General features: G+C 45.1%; 1 protein-coding gene and 1 long non-coding RNA gene across 3 annotated transcripts; both read left to right on the top strand.

Annotated features, from left to right (window-relative positions):
- The first annotated feature begins 8,966 nt into the window (after positions 1-8,966).
- Positions 8,967-10,179, top strand: LOC117451775 (uncharacterized). Its single transcript, XR_004552699.2, has 3 exons — positions 8,967-9,028; positions 9,567-9,715; positions 10,134-10,179. It is a non-coding gene; the product is annotated as an uncharacterized lncRNA (long non-coding RNA).
- A 2,717-nt stretch (positions 10,180-12,896) lies between these two features.
- On the top strand, positions 12,897-16,414 carry LOC139434304 (zinc finger MYM-type protein 1-like). 2 transcript variants are annotated; one of them, XM_071204171.1, is made up of 4 exons: positions 12,897-13,490; positions 13,589-13,690; positions 13,816-13,902; positions 14,060-16,414. In XM_071204171.1, the coding sequence occupies exons 2-4, from the start codon at positions 13,642-13,644 to the stop codon at positions 16,270-16,272; spliced, it is 2,349 nt and encodes a 782-aa protein (XP_071060272.1). In that variant the 5' UTR covers positions 12,897-13,490; positions 13,589-13,641; the 3' UTR covers positions 16,273-16,414. The 2 variants fall into 2 exon arrangements, with proteins under 2 accessions (XP_071060272.1, XP_071060271.1); XM_071204170.1 differs by lacking the exon at positions 12,897-13,490 and having other exon boundaries at positions 13,613-13,902.
- The last annotated feature ends 1,414 nt before the right edge of the window (positions 16,415-17,828 follow it).

Raw genomic sequence — 17,828 nt, 5'->3', positions numbered from 1 at the left:
TCCTGGTTAAGCCAGTTAATGACGTAATTGCACTCGTCGAGAACAGAGAGATGGCCCGTAACGCTCTCCCGTCGTCCTCCCTATCAGCCATGTCGTCATTCCGGCACCTGAAGACGACTCCACAGACGAGCCCCGCCCCGAGCCCTGCGGATGTAAGAGCGTCTTTAACGTCTTCACCAGGTGTGCATCGGCTGCTACAGGGCTCGGATATCCGACGGAGCTCGGATATCCGACGGAGCTCGGATATCCGCCGTCGCGGACACTGGCGCGCAGTCTGACCTTTGGTCGCTGGAGGAGTTCCTGGCCTGCGGTTTCTCGCGGGACGACCTGCGACACGTAAGCCTCAGCCTGTTGGCCGCCAACCGCTCCCCTATAACCATCGAGGGAGCGTTCTTCGCTAGGCTCTCGACGACCTGCAGCGGGAGGCGTGTTACATCCTGCCGTTCCATGGTATATGTGAGCAGCTCGGTCCGGGCCATGTACCTCTCCTACAAGTCGTTGCTCAACCTCGGCCTCTTGCCCGTGAACTTCCCATCGGATGACATTGCAGGGGGGCCCAAGGACAGGCGTAGCCCTGACACGGCTGACACGCCAGACCAGCCCTTGTCCGTCAATGCGACGAGGTCAGCCAACGGCGGCTGCGTGGGGCCAGGTGACCCCCGGGACGCCCAGTGCTCATGTCCTCAGCGCACAGTCCCCCCGACGCACCCCACAGCACTGCCGTTCCCTTGTACGCCAGAGAACAACAATCGGATGAAAGGTTGGCTACTCGGGAGATATGCCTCGTCGACGTTCAATACTTGCCCCCATCGAGCACTACCATGCATGGAGGGTCCACCTATCGAGATGCACGTGGACCCCGCAGCTACGCCTAGGGCATGTCACACCGCGGCTACAGTGCCTCTACACTGGCAGCGGAGGGTCCACGATGACCTACTGCGGGATGAAGCCCTTGGGGTCATTGAACGTGTGCCATACGGCGAGCCAGTGGCATGGTGCCATCGTATGGTAGTCACTCGGAAGCAAGACGGTTCCCCACGCAGGACCGTGGACCTCTCCCCCCTCAACAAGTTCTGCCAACGTGAGACCTTCGCCACTGAGTCCCCGTTCCACCTTGCACGCCGCGTCCCGAAGGGCACCTTGGAAGACCGTCACGGACGCCTGGAACGGCTACCACAGTGTCCCCCTGCGTGAGTCGGATCGCCACCTCACTACCTTCATCACACCCTTCGGCCGTTGGCGCTACACCAGGGCACCACAGGGTTTCCTGTCATCAGCGGATGGCTACAACCGTCGGTTTTATGCCGTCCTCTCGGACTATTAACGCAAAGAACGTTGTGTGGATGACACCATCCACTATGACACCGACCTGGAGCAACACTGGTGGAGGACCATCGACTTCCTGACGCGTATCGGCCGGTCGGGCATCGTGTTGAACCAGACAAGTTTCAGTTCGCGGAGAGGTGCGTCGATTTCGCTGGCTTCAGGGTGTCGGAATCTACCATCGAACCGCTCCCGAAGTACTTGGACGCCATCCGGGACTTCCCCACCCCAGGCTCCACGACGGACATCAGGAGTTGGTTCGGCCTTGTCAACCAGGTGGCCAACTACGCCCAGTTGCGTGAGACGATGGCTCCATTTAAGCCGTTCCTCAGCCCACGCTGTGTGTTCCTATGGTCCCCCGTTCTGGAGGAGGCCTTCCAGGCATCCAAGCAAGCCATAATGGAGGCCATCCGCGAGGGCGTGGAGATCTACGACATGCAGAAGTGTACCTGCATCCGCTCTGACTGGTCCATGCGTGGCATTGGCTACTTCCTGCTCCAGCAACATTGTCACTGTGCCTCGGGCATACCGGACTGCTGTCCAGGTGGATGGAGGATCACCCTGGCAGGTTCGCGTTTCCTGTCCCCTGCAGAGCAGCGCTATGCGGCCGTCGAGGGAGAGGCCCTAGCTGTGGCATGGGGTCTGGAACAGACGCGGTACTTCACGCAGGGGTCCGACAACCTCGTCGTGGTCACCGACCATAAGCCGTTGGTAAAGATCTTTGGCGACCGTATGCTGGATGAGATAACAAACTTGCGTCTGTTTAGACTCAAGCAGCGCACCTAGTGCTGCGTACCGGTACGCCGAACCGGTACTGGACTTGTACCAAGTTTCGGTTCAAGTCCGGTTAAAACCGGAATGTCGGGAACCGATACTTGGACTCGCAAAAAAACTAGCACTTACGTATATTCTCCTTTTTGTTCTAAACCATCTAAAACCTCCCTGAAGGCAGGAGAGACTGAAAAGAGTCAAGGGAAGCTTATAAAAGTTAACAGCATTTAATTACACAAAAGATGCGGTGGTGTACAAATGAAATTGCAAACGGAGGCGCTCTCCTCATCTCCCGTCAGCCCAGGTTGGTGTCTGTGGTTATTTAAACATTCCCTGATAAACGTTATTCAGCGTCAATAAATGAGTGCTAACCCCAGTGTGCTCAGTGTACAACATCACATGTCATTTCACCTTCGATTCACGGTTTGAAAACGTAGCATTTCGCCACATGCTAATGCTAACCGGAAGTGAATAATTTTCAGAATAAAAGTATTAAGTTAGTGTGAACTTCAGTTTTTTTCAGAATAAAACTGATTTAAATTAAATAGTGTATTTAATTCAAATTACGCCATATCAACATTGATTTTAATTTCTAACAGTATGTATGTACATCACTATGTATGTAGTATACTGTATAATGTACACATGTAGAGTTGTAGAAAAGACATGGTGTACAGACAGTACACTCTGACTGTACAGTCACTACAGTGTAGCCTATACTGTATAGTAGGTGTGTAACAGTCTAATGCGTATAGTCTACTCTACACTCTACCATTCAGCAAAGCTTTAGGGATTTAGGCTCAGTCAGCTCGGGGACTGTTTGGTTACTTTAGTTTGGTAAATGAAATAAATGTTTTAACTTTGTAGTAGTTCATTGTAGTTGCTGGCATAAGTCATTTGTAGACTAAGTGGCAAAAAGTGTTTTTTTTACATTTGTACTTTGTAGAGAAATGTAGACACAAGTTGGAAGGGAGCACATTAAACCTGACGAGTTTGAATTTGAGTTGATTATGAGTTCATTTTCAATTGATAATTAGCTCACAATAAATTCACTTTAGTTACTCACACAACTTGGCCCTTTCTCATTTCTCTAACTCCCCTCCTCGACTCCTATCCTCGAGACTTAGTCCCGCCCCCAGGAGATGCGAGCGGAGGAGCCGAGGAGAGAGGAGGGGAAGCAGCAGGCGGTTAGAGAAATAAGAACTCCTCTCCTCTGAGCGGTCATTTTAAAGAGACGTCCATTAATGATGACAGGAGGCACAGCAGCCCTCTGTCTGATGGACAGATGTGTTCATGACGACTTATATATTTACTTTGATTCATTCACCGTGCGGTGTCATGAGACAATAACAGGCTACAGATGCGGACACACACACACACACACACATATATGTATATATTTATATAAATATATACAATTTCAGAATCAAACAGAGCCCTTATAATAACGTAACACTATCAGAGACTGGATATATCCCCCCACCCTCTCTGGTCGCTACAATGAGGAAAATAAATTACGGGCCAAAGGTTTTATTTACAAGTATTAAAAGTAAGCAGAGGACACCAAACCAACTGAGACCTGTCTGTCAGCTGCATCTACACACTGTACAACACACACCTACACACTGTAGCCTACCACACACACCTACAGCTCCTAAAGAATATAATCAGGCTACAGCCGTTGTGTATTTTATTATGTGAAGCACTAAATGGTTTTAGAAAAATATCGACTCTTTGTTTGTAGATATCTACTAAACTAAAGCAAATAAAGAGAGTAGACCTGTTGAGTGATATATATTTTACACACTGCTCTGCTTTCTGCACGGACCTCACAGCTGTTCTCACTGTAAACATCGTGTTGCGATGAGAGCAGTTTCTAAAATAATATCCAGCGGATGCATGCAGAGCTGTCATTGGCTGAGATAAGTCTGGCCGTGCGTCACGACTCTTTGAAACATCTCTGTTCCCGGAAATGCATCCGCGAAGGAGCCGTGGAGGACCCATCAGTGTATCCTCGGTTAGAGCTCCTCCAGAGAGCCTCCTCGACGCTCGATGCTCGGTCCTCGACGTGCATTTAGAGAAATTAGATGTCCTTCAACATGGCGCCCTAAAATTCATTTCCGGGTCACTACCGGAGGACCGAGGAGTCGAGGAGTTGAGGAGTTGAGGAGTCGAGGAGGGGGATTTGATAAAATGAGAAAGGGCCCTTGACACAAGCCAAGGGTTCAGGTCCGGACTTATAAGTCCGGACCTGAACCTGAACCTCTGGACTCTGGATTCCGGACCTGAACCTGAATGTGAGTCCAGGTACGCAGCACTAAGCGCACCCTCCCATGGCGCTTTGACATTGTGCATCTGCCTGGCAAGAGCAACTATGCCGCTGATGCCACGTCGAGGCATCCTTCCCCCTCGGGCTCAGCGAACGGCCTCTCCTTGGGGCTGCCGAGCGGGCCTGACGCCGTGGAGTCAGCACTCATGGCCTCGATCCGCGACGACGCACGGGAGCTCGGAGCCGTCTCTTGGCCCCTCCTCGCACGGGAGACAGCGGCTGACGGATGCCTCGGCCACCTCCTCCAACTCATCGAGCAGGAGGGTGGGATTGACGTAAATGACCCTGCCCTGGCGAGTCTGTCATCGGTCTGTGAGTCCGTCTACGCACAGGACGGCGTCGTGGTCCCCCCATCCCTCCGTGGGAGAGTCCTTCGGCATCTCCATGCCGCTCACCAGGGGACCTCAGCGATGGGGCAGCATGCCCGAGCCATAGTTTACTGGCCCGGGATGTCCGGGGACATTCAGGCCACCAGGGACGGGTGTGCAGACTGCAACCGCAACGCTCCGTCACAGGCGGCTACACCCCCCCTGCCGTCCTCACCCCCGTCCACGCCATTCGAGGCGGTGTTTGCTGACTTCTTCGACTATGGGGGCTACCTAGTTGTCGGGGACCATCTCTCGGGCTGGGTAGAGGTCCTGAGCTCTACGGCGGGTACTGCTCTGGCGGGCTCAACTGGCCTGGTCCAACACCTCCGTTCGTTCTTCGCCACCTTCGGCGTACCGGAGGAGCTCTCGAGCGACGGTGGTCCGGAATTCAAGGCGAGCCACACTGAGGACTTCCTCCGCTTATGGCACGTCAAACACCGTGTGTCTTCCGTTAGCTTTCCGCAGGCGAATGGGAGGGCGGAAGTTGCGGTTAAGACTGCTAAGCGCCTCCTGATGTCCAACACCAGCCCGTCGGGCGGCCTTGATCAGGACCGCTTCCTGCGTGCTATGCTGCAGTTGCGAAACACGCCTGACCCCGACTGCAACCTCTCGCCGGCACAGATCATCTTCGGCCGCCCCCTTCGTGGCTCGCTCTCCTTCGTGGCTCGCTCTCCTTCGTGAACCACCTCGAGAAGTTCTCGAACCCGCATATCCGCCTGCTATGGCGCGAGGCATGGGCGGCGAAGGAGGACGCCCTTCGGACCCGTATGTCCCGTACCACCGAGTCTCTGGGGACTCACTCAAGACCGCTACGCCCATTGGCACTCGGCGAAAGAGTATTCCTCCAGAACCAGCAAGGCCCGAGCCCCCACAAATGGGACAGGTCAGGGATCGTGGTGGAGTCGCCGGGCCACGACAAGTATCGGGTCAGGGTTGACGGTTCGGGACGTTTGACACTGCGCAACCGGCGTTTCCTCCGTGCCTACACGCCGGCCACACCCTGCGCCCGTGAGCAGTCAGCTGCGCCGTTGCCGCCGCCCGCTGCTCTGGGCCATCAGCCCCCACCTATCCACCTGGGCTGGGCGACGCCCCAGGGCATTGCTCAGCGGCCGGCTGTTGGACCCCGCGACTCGGCTATGGAAGCTTCCCCACCGGCACCTGCTGGTGAGGCGTCCTCTGACCTCACTGTTCCTACGGGTGCCTTCCTGGGCGCACCGCTCCCGGTGCCGCAGTCGCCGCCGACGCTGCCCCGGCCTACTCGGCCAGGCCGCGTGAGGAGGCCGCCTGCACGTTACGAGCCAGAGTCCGGCAGCTGGATTTAGACCGTTAATCTATTCCGGCCCATAGTTTTCCGGTCTGGGGGGGATGAAGAGTTTATCGCCGGCCACTAGAGGGCAGCGTCACTGCTGTCGCTGTCCGGATATGCCGTGCTCTGACCCGGTAGTGCCGAGCGGCCATTTTAGTTCAAATATTGTTCATTCACTCCGCCTCGAGTTGAGAGGTTCATCCACTCATTCATGTAAGATTGTTTCCACTATTGTTTGGTGTGTCTTTACTCTATGTAACAGATGTATAAAGGGCATCCATCGTCCCTGTTAGGCTTTTAGGTTCAGGTTTGAACAGCTGAACAAACAATGGATTCAGGATAAATCATATTTACATTTAAAATTCCCATCAGACTTGAATGTATTTTGTGTTTTCTGCTGATTAGCAAATGTTAACAAGTTAAACTAATCTGGTGATCATGATCATTTGCTGCATACCAAATTGCACTTTTCTTTTTAAACTTTTAACACAAACTTCATCTGCCTTTACAACAGTATTTCTGTTGCACACAGTATGCATACAGACGGGGTGCGTAATACTTTGTCATAGTATAGGCAGCGGCTACCACCTCATGCTCAAATATGAGGTTCTCATATGAGGTATTTTTCTCCAATAAATGAATATATATCTACTGCTGTTTGCGCACAGTTTCCCTTTCCAAAAATATATTGATTGAATACAAAATTAAAATATCAGGTCGGGAGAATAGACTGTGAAGTTCCCATGCTCTCTAGTCTCTACCCTCCCTCCCTCCACGTCTCGCGCACAGCGGTGCGGACAGTCATCGGCAGTCGCTTCAGACAGACAGGTAGCAGCACCTCCCACCTTAAAGTCTCATGTTATGCCGGCTTTTCTTGTCTTACTTTGAAGTTGAGTGGAGATGAACAAATGACTAAACTGCCAGTACCTCGAGTTTACAGCTAATTAGCCAAAAGACACAAACAAATATAGGCTATTAACTAAGGTAGGCTACTAGCTAATGGATAAGTTAGCTCAAGGTTTAGCTAAGGCAATTTATCATGGGCATAAAGGCGAATGTAGCCTACTGTAATTTAGGGGAGACACTACAGGTGAATACACAATGTATCTAATAACGTCATCACAATCACCATATTGATATGCAAATTAGGCGTTACCTATAGGCCTAATTCAAATGCTCAAATTTGCATGCTGTTACCAAGGCATTGCAGGTGAAATTGATCAAAAACATAGCACCTCACAACTTCCCCAGACTACGTCAAATCAGTATTTTCCCTGGAAATGTTATGTTTAAATGCAGATTAGCTTTATATTTATAGATGAATTCAGACATAACGATCTTTTTGCCTGTAATGTCCTGCCTTAAACAGTAACTTCATCATTTTGATTGTTGGCTGCTCATTTAATAACTATTAATTGTACTAGTTTGTTGTGTGCTCTTGTGCTTAGTGAATACTGAAGAAGACCATTGTCTCTGTGTTAGCTGATTATTTTTGTAGAATTCTGTTGAGTATTAAACAATTGCCTGAGTGTGAGGGTATTCAAATACATTGGTCAGTAAGTCAGAGATGTGCAACTATTTTTTACTTTTTGTTAAATTATTATGGGAAGTGCCCTTTTTCTCACTTGAGCTCCTGCCCCCCAAAATGTCTGTGCACGTCCCTGGCCCGAGGTGATGTGCTTTCTCCGGGGAGAGTTTGTGGAGCACTGGATTTGTTTTGACCCAGTTTAAGCAGGAGCACCTGTTTCTTTATTGTTATTTAGTCTGGAACCAAAGGACTCACATTAAAAAAATACATTTCCTCATTAGAATTGTTAAAAACTACCTCACTTGTGTTAGGCATATACATTTTGATGTGAACTGAACCTAAAATATCCGATATACTTCAACATTTTTTTAACCCAGAGAAATCCGTAATTATAATCAAGGTATTGGTACGTTTAATTTGTTTTCCTGTGATGGCGTCGTTTCTCTTTCTTGCATGCAACAACATTGTCGCATGCAATATCAGTATTGTCATACTGATATTCTGTACAAACTGTGAAGTCCACTGAGACAAATGTAACATTTGTGATATTGGGCTATATAAATAAACATTGATTGATTGATTGTCTGCCAGAAGCTCACGTAGACTAACTTTCTAGTTTTCCCTTTTTATGATTTTTGAATCTTTTTCTTTACTAGATGAAGGATTTTTGTCACGGACATTTGGATTTTGAGTAATTGGAGAAACAAGCTGAGCGAATTTCAGAAAAACACTGATTTTTTGAGTGAAACTGCTTTACTCAGTTTTATTTTTACTGGTTTTAAGCACTGAGTTTGTTTGTCTACATAACAATGTACATACATATCCCCATGGGCTTTGAAATGCAACACTTTTCACATCACAAAACCTCAATCTTATTAACAACATATCATATCTCATGAGGTTGTTTATGTTCAACCTTATACTTCCCTTTTTTTAAGGATGAAAAGATGTGGAGGCTTCTGTTAATGCTGAGAAAGTATTTGAGGCTTTAAATTCAACACACAGTGACATCTGGTGGTTTGCTAAACGTACAGCAGCACTTCACATCACCAGTTATCTAATATACTGTATGTGCCGTAAAAAGACCTTTACAGTAGGATATTACTACACGTGTTGTACAAAAACCCTAACATTTATAGAATAGACATTGTTTTTGTTATTGCACAAAGTGTTTTGACATGTTGTACTGATGGTGCATTCACACATATCAAACAGTAGGAAAAAATAAAGGAGAATACAAAATTAAGTAACAAACTGAAGCATAATTTCAACATTTGTACATGGGGATTTAAGCCTAAGCATGTTGGTTAAAGTGTCATCTGTTTCCTGTTTGGTTTTCAGCCCGAGCGTCCAGGCAGGGCTACGACGTCCGCTCAGACGTCTGGAGTTTGGGAATCACACTGGTGAGTGTTCACTTCACACTCATGGAGTCAAATCATAAATAAATAAGATAGAAACATAATAAAAATAGCTTTAAGCTCTACCATCTAAGGTGCCTCATACACTTGGATACCCATTACTCCTAAACGATTAATTAAGAGTGAGGAAAACTGTGATTATTTTAAAGATGATTTAACATCAAAGTTTGTAAAAAGAAAATGTCCTTATTGCTCAGTATTGACAATCACAATGTATGCTTCATTAACCAGTTTCATATCATTGTAAACAACATGCATCAATGTATATACTGTTTGCATTATAATCAAGTACTATAGTAAAGTAACATAACTGTATGCTAGAATTTGCATATTAGAAGGAAGTAGGGGGGGCTCTTATTGTGAAAAAGCAGGAAGTGTTTCTGTTATAGTGTACAATTAAAGGAGTTTTGGAATAACTTCAAAGTTTGTCTTCCTTTCAAGAACCAACCATTATTATTTTACACCTGCTTTGTATCGGCAGTTTTCCTTGTATACCATGTGTAATGGCTATGTTGTGTTTCAGTACGAGCTGGCCACAGGCAGGTTCCCTTACCCGAAGTGGAACAGTGTGTTTGACCAGCTGACCCAGGTGGTGAGGGGGGACCCCCCACAGCTCTGCAACTCTGAGGAGAGGCGCTTCTCTCCCAAATTCATCTCCTTTGTCAACGTGTGGTGAGGAAACACTGCTGGGAACACATTTTGCACAAATCTGTTTAGGTCTGTAGGCCTACTAAAGAGTTACTGTAGAATCTTTTAAGCTTTGTTAATAACTTTGATTTACTAGAAGTACAACATTTAAAGAACCACATTTTGTATTTATGTGACCAGAAATCTACATTTAGAGGACTGATAACGTCATGAAATAGGATGACGGACATTCAAAGCTTCATTTTAAAACCTCCTTAGCATTTCAAATTGTAAAAAATGTGTTACAGTTGTAAAAATTGAAGAAGATTTGAATGTAAATTATGTTTTAATGTCAGGGTATTGAACATGTTTTGGCTCCAGCTGTACCGTATGTCTCCCTGGTGAACATGGCTGAACTGCATTCTCTTTCTTTCACTTTTTATATTTGTCATCCTTCCTCTAGCCTTACAAAGGACGAGTCAAAAAGGCCAAAGTACAAAGAGCTACTGGTAAGTTCTGCATACTGTACATTCATTAAATTCTAGAGATGAAGGTTTAGAAATGTATTTTTATTGACTTAAATCCAGTTTATTTTCGTACAGTCTTACAAATTTGGAAAAAAATTAACTTGAAGGTATAAAGGTTAAAAATATGCTTTAATTCGCACAAACATCCTGAAAAAATCTTGAATTTCAACAAAATCTGTAGTTCCACCAACACATCACTGGTATAATATCTATTTGTTATATTTGGCAACTCAGCAACATAAAAAAAGCATTTTTTAATCAAAGTCATTATGAACAGCTGGTAAAATAAACAAAGTGATATTATATATTGACTGCTAAAGAGGGGTGCTGTAAACAATTGAAAATACATTTATATGTGTATTATATTAACAATTTATATTTGACTTAATTAATACATTAAGTTGAAATAAACATAACAATTCAAACATGTTTTTAATTGCATTTTCTACAGGCTCGCACTACCTGTTAGCATCTGGCATCTGTTAGCACATCTCTCCTGCTTACAAACATTCAGCCATCCCTGCTTATACAAGTAAGTAGTAGTTTTAGTTGTCTGCGATCTGCGGAGGCCTACTCCCACCTGTTGAGTACGGCTGTGCTGAGGTGTTTTTTCCCCGGAGAGGTCGCGAAGAGACGGAGCGGCTCCACCTGTTGCTGCCTGCGATATACGGAGGCCTGCTCCCACCTGTAGAGTACGGCTGTAGTGTAGAGGTTTTTACCCCGGAGTCGTCTCGGAGAGACGGAGTGGATCCACGCTTCGGGCTTGGCCTGCTTCCACCGGGCGTGTGCTGCTGTGCGGAGGAGGATTTTTACCACGGCTGGGGCCTGCTTTCCACCTGTCCTGGTTCTGCTGTTGCAGAGGCCTGCTTTCACCCCGGGGATACCACGGAGGGACCGGAGCGTTTCCACGCTGCTGTTTTCGCCTGTCCTTTGCTGCTGTGCTGATTTGCTCCAGGAACATCGCGGCGCGGCGCTGTTCAAAATGGCTGCCCACTGCTCCTAACACTAGGATGGGTCAAATGCAGAGAAACAATTTCCCCACGGGGATTAATAAAGTATATCAATCAATCAATCGATACTGTGTGCTGGTCTGGGAAAATGGCCCATATGGGGATTCTGCTGTGCCTGTTAACTGTTTTGGACTATGAGAAGATCTCTAGTCTAGGGTGACCAGACTTCCCCGTTTTCCGAGGACAGTCCCCGTTTTTATTGGCCTGTCCCCGGTTGAAACTGTCCCCGGAAATGTCCCCGTTTTTTAATATACGTTAAAATCACATAGCAAGGTGAAATAAAAACGTTTCATGCCATGAAACACTGGGTAAACAGAGTATACTGCTCATTATTCTTCTTCTTTTGTCTTCCTGTTTCTCTTTATCTGCTCCTTAAACTCTCTCATTCTTAACTGCCCCGCTCGCTCTCTTTTCTTGATCGCCCGAACACACCCTTCACTGTCCCGCTTAATTGTAGGAATTCTGCATTGTGCTACTTCACTTGGTTTTGGAAACATGTACCCTACTTTGGAGTATCTTTGATCAAATTGATCTGTGCCTGTCCATTTCGTGCAGTAGGCTTGATAGTACTGTATCCAATATTTAAAATGTTTTTTATATATGAATCACTTCCATATAAAATGCCAGTATTCAGGCCTCGGTTTGATCATTTCCTAAAATTAATAGAATTCAGTCAGAGGATTTAGTTTAGCTTATCCTTACAGGTAGCGTGAAGAGTAAGAAGAGAATAAACACTTTAGGAAGATATGTGAAAGGATAGAAGTGTAATGGTAATTATATAATTACAGAGCCTGTCAATTTATACATTGACGAAAACAATGTGACTGTTAACCCAAGTGTATCTAATAATGTACCATCTATTTTTAAATATCAGAGAGGAAGAACAGAATGAGAAGGGAACAACCGGAATAAAAATAAAGAAGCAAAGAGATTGTACAATAGTGAGAAAGAGAAGGAAAGGAAGAAAGAGAAGACAAGTTAAGAAAAGGGAGACCGTTTGGAGGGGAAGAAAAAGTTAACAGATAGTCCGGCAGTGAGGAGCTTGACCCCAAATTCTCTGATAAAGTTTTTCTCTCTGCTGATTATTCATATATAGGGTCTATATAAAGATATCTAGGGTGGTGTGGAGTTCTCACCCTTGGGCAATTTGAATTTTTCACGATTTTGTGCAGGCACCCTTATTCGCGATATTCGTGAATCGCTGAATTAGTGGGTAGGGCTACTCTTTGACGTCTAGTGTAATCAGGGGCGGAGCTTCCTACAGGCGATACAGGCGGTTGCCTAGAGCGCCACCCAGAGGGGGGGCGCCAAAAATTGCACACAAATAAATATACAAATAAATATATATATATATATTTTTTTTTTTTTGCTTGGCGTAGTTTTTGCGCCCCCCTCTATATCTGCAACCATTATTCTTACATACAAAAACAATTCTAACATAGGGGGAAATGAGCCAAAAATCTAAAACGGTCGGTCTAAGAGCCTCTGCTTTAGGTGTTCACAGTCAGAACATGCTAGAGCGCTGTGCATTGATGGGTATCGGTCAAGTGTTTATAAAATTGAGCATTGAGGAAAGAAAGACTAACGTTAGAGAACTATGAAGAGGCAAAAGCCATCCGGGGCGCAGTATAAAAAAAGAAGAAAAGAAGAAGAAGAGAAACGTGCCAAGGTGAAAGGTATGCAATTTTGATTGTATTGTCAACATTAGCGAATGGATCATGTAATCTTGCTAGTTAGCCAAGCCAACGTTAGCTAGCCAGCGTTTGTTATTGCCATTCAGTCAAAACTGTCATAAGGCTATTTTCGTTGTGTCATGAAATAGAAATATTAGTAATAATAACAATGTTAGTTTTGGTGTAGCGAGCTAGCCAGTGTGGTGGAATGTTAGTTAGTTGGTAACGTTAGCTAACGTTAAGTTTACCTCAGAAAGCACATTGACTATCCGAGTCAAACCCTGTCATAATGTGCGCTAACGTTAGCTAACTAGCTCAGGGGTTCTCAACTCCAGTCCTGTTGAATGTTTTCGTTCCAACCCAGAACTAACACACCTGATTCAACTGTTCTAATAAGATAGGCATAGCTCTTGATTAGTTGAATCAGACCTGTCAGGCTGTCCAAATGCTTATTAACTAAATAATAGCTACATTTAACAAATGGAAATTATTCAATGTTGATAATACAAATGTTGTATCATTTTAGATTCACTTTTAAAATATCTGGAACCACCTGTTGAATCAGTTGACAAGGAACAGCCATGCACCTCAGCTGTGCCGGCTTCCTCAGGTGAGTGCAATGTGTCAATAGATGTTCCTGATGATAAATAATTTAATGTGAAATCCAGTCAATATATTTTCTCTTGTGTGTTCTTTCTATATTTATAGACCTAGAACCACATGAAGGAACGTCAGAACAGCAAGCTGCTCATCCTGATGAGATGACCACTGATTCCACCCTGCCACTGACCACTGTGCCTGTTTGTTCTGGTGAGTACAATACGTCAATAGATGGTCCTGATGTGATGATAAATAATTGAATGTAAAAATGACTGTCGTGCCATTTCTAATCCAGCCAATATATTTGCTCTTGTGTGTTCTCTATATATGTATAGGCCCAGAACCACTGCAAGGAACGTCAGAACAGCCTGCTGCATCTCATCCTGATTGCACCACAGATTCCACCCATACACTCTTCTCAGGTGTGTGCCTGGTGAATGTAAGTGTGTGTGTGTGTGTGTGTGTGTGTGTGTGTGTGTGTGTGTGTGTGTGTGTGTGTGTGTGTGTGTGTGTGTGTGTGTGTGTGTGTGAAGATATTGTGGATATGAGGTGAGAAAATGTGCTTCACATGCCCTCCAGATGCAGCAAAGACAGACGATCCACTACCAACCGATCCTGCTGATTGCCCTTCACATCTCACAGACACAATGAGAACAGAGTTTGTTCGCAGAGGACCATATCAGATAACACCTGATTTCATTTTCCCAAGGAGAGATGATGGGAGAAGTTGCCACCACCAGTACTTCAGCAGGACCTTAGTAAATGGAGAAAGGATCAAAAGAAGTTGGGTGACATATTCAAAAAAGAAGAACAGTCTTTTTTGTTTTTGTTGTCAACTTTTCTCTCCAAAACAAATTCATTTAACAAATGCAGGACTGTCGGATTGGAAAAATGCAAGTGCTGCTTTGACCAGCCATGAAAATAGTCCGGAACACCTGAACAATTTGGCGTCATGGAAAGAATTGGCAGTTCGATTAAAACAAGGTACAACAATAGACAAACAAGAGCAGGCCCTCCTTGAGGCAGAGAAGAGTCAGTGGAGAGCAGTGCTGACACGACTGGTTGCTATTGTACAGTCTCTGGCAGGGCGAAATATGGCATTGAGAGGAAAGACAGAAATACTCCACTCTCCTTCAAATGGAAACTTTTTGAAAGAGGTTGAGCTTTTAGCGCAGTTTGACCCAGTGATGAAAGACCACATCCACAAGATTAAAAGTCAAACATCCCACCACAGCTACTTGGGCAAAACCATTCAGAATGAGTTGATTGAATGCATCAGTGGAAAGATTCTATCAACAATAGTGCAAGAAATAAAGAAATGCAAGTACTTTTCCCTCATTTTAGATTGCACCCCGGATGTTAGCCACACTGAACAGCTGTCAGTAGTCATCAGAATTGTGACACTGGAAGAAGACCCCCAGATTAAAGAGCACTTCATGGGATTCCTAGTAGCAGAGGAGTCCACTGGTGAAAGTTTGTCCGCCCTGATTTTGAAGAGGCTGGAGGAGTTGCAGATTGCCTTTGATGACTGCAGAGGACAGTCATATGACAACGGCGCAAATATGAAAGGGAAGAACAAGGGAGTACAGGCCAGGCTACTGCAGTTGAACCCAAGAGCTTTATTTGTGCCTTGTGGGGCACATACACTCAATTTGGTCGTTGCTGATGCTGCCAAAAGCTCCAAAGATGCCATATCATTTTTTGGCATTGTGCAGAAGCTATACTGCCTGTTTTCTGCCTCTACACAGAGATGGGCCATCCTCAAGAAACATGTCAACCTTTCACTCAAAATGTGGTCAGAAACCAGATGGGAGAGCAGAGTGAAAGCTGTGGAGCCTCTGCGATATGAAGCCGCAGCTGTGAGAGAGGCACTGCTTGAGGTGAGAAACCAGGCCAAAGACCCAATCATCAGGATTGAAGCCCAGTCTCTGGCAGAAGAAGTCGGGTCATTCCGCTTTGCACTGTGCACAGTGGTCTGGTATGACATGCTAAGTCAAATTCAGCAGGTGAGCAAACTCCTGCAGTCCCAAACAATGCAAGTGGATGTAGCAGTAAGTCTACTGAAAAAGACTGAAAAAGCTCTCGAATCCTACAGAGCCACAGGCTTTGTGGCTGCACAAACATCAGCCAAGGACATGTGTGAAGACATGAATGTGGACGCAGTCCTTGTGCAAAAGCGGCTGAAGTCAACAAAGAGGCACTTCTCATATGAGTCTCCTGATGAGCCATTGAGGGATGCCTTGCAAAATCTGGAGGTAACCTTCTTTAACGTGGTGGTGGATGCTGCAGTGTCAGCACAAAAGGAGAGGTTTACCACTCTTAAACATGTGCAAGACAAGTTTGGCATTCTGTACAACGTCCCAGACCTGCCACACCAAGAGCTGATGAAGCAAGCAGAGGCACTTGCACACACCTTAAGCCATGGAGGGCAATCTGATTTGGATGGGAAGGAGCTGGCTCAGGAGTTGGAACATTTACCTGACTTGCCATCAAAGAGCATGACAACTCTTGAGTTGTTGAAATTCATACACACAAAGCAGCTCACCGAAATATATCCCAACTTGTGTATTGCTCTGCGGATCAGTGCAACGCTACCAGTAACAGTAGCTTCAGCCGAGAGGAGTTTTTCCAAATTAAAACTCTTGAAAACATACCTGAGGTCAACCATGGCTCAAGAACGCCTCAGTGGTCTGGCTGTAATCAGTATTAACCATGAGGTTGGTGGTCAGATTTCATATGATGATGTGATTGATGACTTTGCAGCGAGGAAGGCCAGAAGGATTGCACTGTAAATGGAAACCAGTAGGAGCTAATATGTAGGCTAACCTTGTGTGATGATAGGGAGTGGAATGTAAATAGTTCTTAATTTGTTATTTATTTAGCATATTATATATTGATTATTTGACATTTCTTCTTAATTTTCTTTGAAAGCAAATGTGCACATTCTTTTATTGTTTGTTATTATTATTATTATTATTGTTTGTTAGCTAAGTTGTTTGTTTTAATTCTTTAGTGTGAACTTTACATTTATTCTTAGCTCTTGTTCTTGCTTGTAATAAATAAAGGTGCAGTACTTTACTGTATAACTGTTAAGATGTTTTGATTTTTTTTGGGGGGGGGGGGGGGGCGCAGTGGTGAAGCTCGCCTAGGGCACCAAATGTGCTAGGTCCGCCCCTGAGTGTAATGTAACATTCACATATTACAGCATATGATATACCATAGTAAAAAGGAATAACATACCTTTCCAACGGTGTATTATACATGTCTTTGTGATGAATAATAATGTCACATGACACTGGAATGTATGTCTTGCAAGGACGATCTACGGACATTTTTATAATAGTTTCCTAAAAATAAGGGGAAATATCGATTATTATATGTGCGGTATCACTGGAGGTCTGCTAATATGGTGTATTGATGTGTATTGTAATAACTGAATGCCTCATTATTAAAATGATGCGTTATAATGGTCGTTTCTGTATTTTATTTCAATTTTGCCGAGTCAGCATATTTGTATTATCGCTTGTAAATCACATGTAAGGCATTTAGGGCAACTCTGCAAATTAAAGTTTTCTGCTCATACAAACTATTTACCAATTAGTTTTGCTTAATCTGGTATTAAGATATATGAGGGTTATTGTTGTTGTTCTCACAAGCAAGCAAGCAAGCAAGCAAGCAAGCACATGCACACATATTATTGCACTCAACTTTACTAATGTTATGACCAGTATTGATAACAAAGACAATTGTATTGCTGAAGGCAAAATAAAGAAAATTACAACAATCAAGAACCACAGAAGTCATTTTAGCTTAACTAGCACATAAATGTTATATACTGTACGTATGTGCATATATAGTCTGCTATTGTCAGTGTTCGTTTCACATGTTTTCATCCTCGGTCTCTGCTTGGAGACATTCCCTGGTCTTTTTATTAAAACAACCATGTCCACCTTCACATTTACAGAATGATGTACATGCCATTCCGGCAAGGTAACAGCCACATCGCTTAGTTTTGCAAGGTACGGCACTGTCACACGAGCATTTGATCACTTTCAGCAGATCTTCTAGGGCGAAGGCAACATTTTCTGCTGAAATTGTTGGATACAGAGAAGAGCTACCTTCATCCTTGGACCAGCCATAATTCAGAGGGTCCATAAGTGGAGGGTTAGGCTGAATGGCTTGTCTCCATATCGCTACTTGGAGGTGACCTCTTGCCACATTTTCTCTGAATGTCTCGTTTGTTGGAGGAAGAGTTTGGAGTTTTGGAGCACCACCAATGCTGCGGGACACTTTCGTTGACCATATCTTTTGTCTGGCTTCCGTCATTGACTCACATTCGGGGTGACCA

The sequence above is a fragment of the Pseudochaenichthys georgianus genome, chromosome 8, assembly GCF_902827115.2.
Source record: "Pseudochaenichthys georgianus chromosome 8, fPseGeo1.2, whole genome shotgun sequence".
NCBI lineage: Eukaryota > Metazoa > Chordata > Actinopteri > Perciformes > Channichthyidae > Pseudochaenichthys > Pseudochaenichthys georgianus.
The sequence above is the reverse complement of the archived record's forward strand: the minus strand, read 5'-3'. Positions and strand labels throughout refer to the sequence as shown.

What these genes read in the sequence shown, in the direction of transcription:
- LOC139434304 (XM_071204170.1), top strand. Translation starts at nt 13,749, where the DNA reads ATGACTGTCGTGCCATTTCTAATCCAGCCAATATATTTGCTCTTGTGT. An exon ending in CACCCATACACTCTTCTCAG is followed by an intron (nt 13,903 to 14,059) that starts GTGTGTGCCTGG and finishes CATGCCCTCCAG; the next exon opens with ATGCAGCAAAGACAGACGAT.